The sequence below is a fragment of the Eleutherodactylus coqui genome, chromosome 2 (assembly GCF_035609145.1).
Source record: "Eleutherodactylus coqui strain aEleCoq1 chromosome 2, aEleCoq1.hap1, whole genome shotgun sequence".
NCBI classification, from domain to species: domain Eukaryota; kingdom Metazoa; phylum Chordata; class Amphibia; order Anura; family Eleutherodactylidae; genus Eleutherodactylus; species Eleutherodactylus coqui.
Window position 1 is genome coordinate 197,167,298 of NC_089838.1, and position 6,973 is coordinate 197,174,270.

Genomic DNA, 6,973 nt, shown 5'->3' on the forward strand with positions numbered 1-6,973 from the left:
GCATTCAGTTTATTTCTATGATTAAAGATGTAAATTTATCTGAATATATTATGAAGTAATGTTCACTATCTCTTCCAGGTGAAGTAGGCTCTCAGGATATGACAGCTCAAGTCACCAGCCCTTCTGGAAAAACAGCAGATGCGGAGATCATTGATGGAGAAGACAGCACATACAGTGTGCGCTTTGTTCCACAAGAGATGGGAGCCCACACTGTCAGTGTAAAGTACAGAGGTCAACATGTCCCTGGAAGTCCTTTCCAGTTCACTGTAGGCCCTATGGGTGAAGGAGGAGCCCATAAAGTCAGAGCAGGAGGCACTGGCTTGGAGCGGGCCGTTGCAGGAGTCCCTGGTGAGCAGCCATGAAAGAATACATATGAATGTACAGATGTAGCAAAGTTTTAATTGACCTTAATAACTTTCTGCAACAACTTATCTTAAACATTCAAAAGCTATTGTTCTCTTATCTTAACACAAGGAATAGTCAGACCTAGTCAGAAAGTGAGACCTAAAAGTTTTCTGTCTGTAATTTAATTCTGCAGCTGAGTTCAGCATATGGACTCGAGAGGCTGGAGCTGGTGGTCTGTCAATTGCTGTTGAAGGACCTAGTAAAGCAGAGATCTCCTTTGAAGATCGCAAGGATGGGTCTTGTGGAGTGTCCTACATTGTACAAGAAGCTGGTGAGCTCATGCATTTCGAAAGCAAACATTAATGAGTGTATACTGCAGTATTTATTATTGCTTTCAGCTAACCTTAGTATATACAGTATAGTAACCTTTGTAATACATAGATTCCATTTATCAGTAGAACTTATTTTGACTTCATCTGTTGGTAGTGATGTAAGGTAAAAATGCTAATTTTAAGCAATATCATCTGTAATCCAGGTGACTATGAAGTATCCATCAAATTTAATGATGAGCAAATCCCTGACAGCCCATTTGTGGTACCAGTAGCCTCTCGTTCAGATGATGCACGCAGATTGAATGTCACTAGCCTACAGGTAAAATATTAAAGTATCTTCGAATTAATGTAGCTAATCATAATTTACTCAATTGAGCTGGAGGACTTTTAATACAAGTCACTATCTTCAATGCATTTTAAATATTCATCATTATAGGAGACTGGATTGAAGGTCAATCAACCAGCCACTTTTGCAGTACAATTAAATGGAGCTCGTGGGGTGATAGATGCTAAAGTACACACACCATCTGGTATTGTAGAAGAATGCTACGTGTCGGAAGTGGACAGTGGTAAGAGACGATATTACTGATTATCACCTAAAGTTAAGCTAGTACTATGTTTATAACCAACATTTTTCTATCATACCTTCAGATAAATACTCAATACGTTTCATTCCTCATGAAAATGGAGTTCATTCAATTGATGTCAAATTCAATGGCCGCCATATCCCAGGAAGTCCTTTCAAAATCCGTGTTGGCGAGCAGAGTCAGGCTGGTGATCCTGGATTGGTCACGGCCTATGGACCTGGGCTTGAGGGTGGAGTCACTGGTAAGAGTTATCACATTAGAAATTGGTATTTCATATTGACTATAATTGTTTTTCATGTATATAAACATTTATGGTTCACAAAATGATGGACAACTTTAGCAGGCACTGATTGTTATACATTTCATTATTAAGTCACTTAAATGTAGTTACAGTTCTTCTTCTTAGTATTAGTTTGATGATTGACCCAGTTGGCCTTGTCCTAACTTTTGTCCTTTCGTTTGTGTTCTTTCCACAGGCAGACCGTCTGACTTTGTAGTAAATACAATGAATGCTGGGTCTGGATCTTTATCTGTGACAATTGATGGACCTTCAAAAGTGAAGTTAGATTGCCAAGATTCTCCTGAGGGTTATAAAATAACATATACTCCAATGGCTCCTGGAAATTATCTAATCTCAATCAAATATGGAGGACCTCAGCACATAGTTGGAAGTCCATTCAAGGCCCGTGTGACAGGTAGGTTATATATAATTAAGAAAACAACCTAAAAATGTTATTCTTGTTTATCTCTTTAAGCTTACATATGTCACACAACATTTTTGCTTGCCTTTAAATAGGAGTAAGGCTGTCTGGTGGTCACAGTCTGCATGAAACATCTACTGTGCTGGTGGAAACGGTTACAAAGTCCTCTGCCTCTGTAGGAGGCTATGGAATGGCAGTCCCTAAATTTACATCTGATGCTTCCAAAGTTGTCTCTAGAGGTGCTGGTCTTTCAAAAGCCTTCGCTGGACAGAAAAACACCTTCACTGTAGACTGCAGCAAAGCAGGTAAGAATGAGTATTAATTATGTTTGTAAGTGCAGTTACATGGGTGATATCACATCATGTTAAGAGTCAAGCTAAAGAAAAAGACATCTGTATAGGCGGTATGCAAAAGTACCATCAGGAATGGATTAGACCCTTATCCAAAGGCTATAGTTTGTAGACAAAGCAAAATCAAACCAACTGCTTTGTATAAAACCTCTTCAACGTATACACCACATGTATTCACAAGACATTTCTGCTCAATCTGGAGCTTTTTTAGGGTTTGAGAGAGGCTCTAATATAAGCCCCTCTCAAACCCTAAAAAAGAAAGTATATATTAATGTATACATTGTTTTACAATGAAAATAAATTGCAGACGTATGCAGTTGTTTAGATGTATAGTTGCATACAACTGCATCCCTTTTAACAGTATACGTAGACATATTCCTGAACTGTATAGGCTAATTTAAATGGATTAACATAATTGTATTTTTTGGATAAGGGTGCATTCACGAAGCCTTTCTGCAAACACCCGTTTTCCGTCTTGGGTTTCTCTCTCAAATGCCGAAAGCTGCATTGACATAGAACCCTGGACAACACCATAGGCTTTAATGTGTTAAACAGAGACCACAGTGGTCTCCATGTCACACATTAAAGCCTATGTTCTATCTTAGTGCCATTTTTGGGAAACCCACTGTCTAAGCAGAAACTCTGTGTGAATGCTTCTTAAGGCACATGAAACATTTTGTCGTTTGACTACTAGAAAATCTCTTTCCATACCAATAAACTGAGTCACTTTAAAAGCTCTACGACCAAATGACCAAATCTACACTTTTATGATATCACTCTTTGGGAAAGTAAACAAATGTCTGATTTTAGCCACAGTCTATGACTAAAACTAAATAAACTTACATTTTTTTTATTCCATAGGCACCAACATGCTAATGGTAGGAGTCCATGGGCCAAAGACACCATGTGAGGAAGTATATGTGAAGCACATGGGAAATCGATTATATAATGTGACCTACACTGTAAAAGACAAAGGGGATTACATCCTTATTGTTAAGTGGGGTGACCAGAATGTTCCTGGAAGTCCCTTCCAAGTCTCAGTGCCTTGAAACAATTTTCATAACCCAATAGGCTTTGTAAGAGGCCTACTAACTTGCCAGTGAGGAACAGGCTCTAATTCTTTTTTTATGCAAATGCACTGATAGAAAAAAAAAACTGTCATAGCAATAATTCACAAAGTGCCTTTGTTCATCAAACCTAAGGACTTTCCTATAGGATAAAGGCATGGTAAACAAAAACAAGTGTGCACATCACCCACGATGTCCATGTCTTCTCTGCTCTTTACAAAATCTTCCTTTATATTATGGTTGGTGTTTTATTTTCTATTGTTCCCTGTTTTGTTTTATATGTGCTTTGTTTTCTATTTTTATTTGTGGGGAGGGTACTTTTTGAATTAAAGGGGTAGGGGGGGGGGCGATAGAGGTCATGGAGTCATAATATGGTCACTATTGGTTACTGGGAAGCTAATTTTACCATAATTTTTTCTACTTACAGAATTTGCACGTAGTCACAACAGTATCACTGATGTACAATAATTGTAGAGTCTGATAACAAAGCACAATAATAACCAAAAAGCATTATAAACCCATAAAAAAGTGAGCCCAGAGATTTCTTTCAGCTACTAGTGGTCAGGAGAAAAAGATGTTGCAGCTTTAAAGTGAAGTTTAGTTGCACCCCTTTCTAAAGGTACAGGAATCCTAATTTTGTAAACTGATGCAAGTTTCTGTTAACTTGCACTTTAGATGTTAAATGTTTGTAGGCATTTTTAACTCTATGACCTCTATCAGGACAGTATCTAAATAATATAATTGGTTGTCGTAGCACTGTTATAAGGGCGGAGCCAATATCACATGGTGCCTACTATGTGACTGCATTTTATAGGAAGATATTTTTGATGCATCAAAGACAATGATAAAAACTTGTCACTTGTTATAGATGATATAGTTGGTGCATATTAAAGAAAATAAAAATGCATTGCTAAATGTGCCTGATGTCTAGTGATTTATTTATCGCATCATCTGTAATACTATATTATAGAATTGATGTTAGGTCCAACCAGGACGAGCTGGATCTGTCACCCGCAGATCTCTCACAAATGCAAATGCACAAATAACAAAATAGGGAAAGAACCAAAATATGGGAAACACTGTTCCTATAAAACCAAACACAGGAAAGAACCCTGCCTGAACACAGGGCGATCGCCTCGATAAGGACGGTCCTGACCATGTACCTCGGCCCCTAGTTGACCCTACGCGGGAAACACAAGAAAACCAAAACTAGAAATGAAAACAAGCACAGTATTTAGCTTGAGATGCAGGTAACTTGCCGCTCCAGGACCAGAGCTCTGAATGCTAGCTCAGCCAACCAGAAACTAACAATCAACCACAGTTCACCTCAGTATCAGGCCAGGTTAAATAACCCTAGAATTACCCACAGGTGTGACCAAGCACATCACACCTAATACCACACCCAATGATTCAGAAGATGTAGAAACACATCCAAAACCAGCACCAGACTATCAGCAAGTCAGCAATTCCAGAACTGCCGAAAAAATTGATAGGTCATTTTTGCAGCCTGAGAGGTGGACAGCTAAGGTTAAGAAAATCAGATGCCTCTCGTTCATTTTAATAATAAAGCAATTTTCAGTTAACACATTCCTGGGTTGACCAACAAAACATCTTGTAATTCCACTGTTATGGAAAATGGGCCCTGTCTAGAGCTGCAGGGGGTTAATGGGGTTCCTTGGGGTCCAAAGCTGTAAAGGTTTACATGTTCCACTCTCAGATGCTCCTGGGGGTCCAGGTCCTTGCAATGCCTTTCCCAGTTTGCTACCTCCTATAACTGGCCCTGGAATCAATAGCTGCCTTCCCCTTTTTTAAAGATAGGGACTTCATTTGCCCATTCCCAATCTTCTGGGACTTCTCCTGTTCTCAATTTTCAAAGATTATGGTGAATGGTTCAGCAATTACCTCTGCTGCTTCCTTTAGTATCCTAGGATGTAATTCATCCGGACATTGAGACTTATACACCATGTGTATAAGCTCTAAGGGAAAGCGACATGCGCACAGAGGGAGCTGAATTTCAGTGACTGAGGGTAATCAGTGAATAGCAATGTTGCCTTGCAGCCCTGGGTCCTGGGTTTAAACCCAACTACGGTAGGAGTAATATCTGCATGGAGTGTGTATGTGTTTGTTGGGTTTCTTATGATTATTCCGGTTTCTTCACCAATCCTGAAAAACATACCGATAGGTTAATTTGGCATTTAGATTATGAGCCCCAATGGGAGCAGGGTCTAATTTAAAGGGGTTGTCCCGCGCCGAAACGTTTTTTTGTTTTTTTTCAACCCCCCCCCCCCCCCCCGTTCGGCGCGAGACAACCCCGATGCAGGGGTTAAAAAAGAACACCGGACAGCGCTTACCTGAATCCCCGCGCTCCGGTGACTTCTTACTTACCTGCTGAAGATGGCCGCCGGGATCTTCTCCCTCGGTGGACCGCAGGGCTTCTGTGCGGTCCATTGCCGATTCCAGCCTCCTGATTGGCTGGAATCGGCACGTGACGGGGCGGAGCTACACGGAGCCCCATTGAGAAGAGAAGAAGACCCGGACTGCGCAAGCGCGTCTAATTTGGCCATTAGACGGCGAAAATTAGACGGCAACCATGGAGACGAGGACGCTAGCAACGGAGCAGATAAGTGAATAACTTCTGTAGGGCTCATAATTAATGCACAATGTACATTACAAAGTGCATTAATATGGCCATACAGAAGTGTATAGACCCACTTGCTTTCGCGGGACAACCCTTAAAGAACAGTGCACAGTATGCATTAGGTAAATTAGAAAACTGCAGTGGTTATATTAGATGGCTGAAAACCGGCCCTGGAATGGGCACATTGGAGGGATGGTAGAGAAGAATAATTATAGGTAAAATACTTTCCTTTAGCCAGTGCTAGGATGGAATTTTGTCCCATTGGAGGGTCACTAAAAGGATTAGTAAAAAAAAATGTTTCCCCTCTGTGTTCCAGCGGTCATAATTTTTTAATTTACCGGTAATCTTGAGACAATTAGTATTTTTAATGTCACTGTTTACAGGTACATGTAATGCATTAAATGACTTTTAGCATTTTTTTTTTGGAGAGGGATGAAAAAAACAGCAATTTCCCCACTATTTTATTGATTCGTTTTACCTCTGTTCACCGTGCGGCATGAATAATATTTTAATTTTATTCTACTGGTCATTAGCATTACAGCAATACCAAAGTTTTGAACAATGCAAACATTTTTTTACATCATTTGTTGTGGTGTCACTGCATTCCAAGATCTAGAATATTCTTATATTTCTGCTGATGTACTTGAGTGACTACTTGTTTTTTTATGGGATATGTCTAGTTTTCATTGGCACCATTGTGATGTACATAGAACTTTTTTATTACCTTTTATTTCTGGTCTTGGGAGGCAAGAGGGTCAGAAAACAGATATTTTGGCAGAGTTTTTCTTCAGATATATTTTTATGGCATTTATTGTGGGGGATAAATGATGTGATTTTATAACATGGGTCATTACGGATGTAGTAAAACCAATTATTAGGTGTATTTTTTTTTTTTTATAATTCAACATTGCTTAGGAGTTAAGAAAAAAAATGTAAAATGGATTCCAGGATTT

The 6,973-nt window shown here is 39.4% G+C and overlaps 1 protein-coding gene across 4 annotated transcripts in view; it reads left to right on the top strand.

The window, feature by feature from the left end:
• The window catches only part of FLNC (filamin C), an 85,405-nt gene extending 81,104 nt beyond the window's left edge, over positions 1 to 4,301 (top strand). For all 4 annotated transcript variants that reach the window (XM_066592176.1, XM_066592177.1, XM_066592178.1 and 1 more), the window contains 8 exons: positions 79 to 348; positions 539 to 676; positions 881 to 996; positions 1,114 to 1,246; positions 1,329 to 1,505; positions 1,741 to 1,959; positions 2,061 to 2,270; positions 3,177 to 4,301. In XM_066592176.1, coding sequence (XP_066448273.1) covers positions 79 to 348; positions 539 to 676; positions 881 to 996; positions 1,114 to 1,246; positions 1,329 to 1,505; positions 1,741 to 1,959; positions 2,061 to 2,270; positions 3,177 to 3,364 — 1,451 coding nt within the window. In that variant the 3' untranslated portion in view covers positions 3,365 to 4,301. The remainder of the gene's footprint in view (positions 1 to 78; positions 349 to 538; positions 677 to 880; positions 997 to 1,113; positions 1,247 to 1,328; positions 1,506 to 1,740; positions 1,960 to 2,060; positions 2,271 to 3,176) is intronic.
• The last annotated feature ends 2,672 nt before the right edge of the window (positions 4,302 to 6,973 follow it).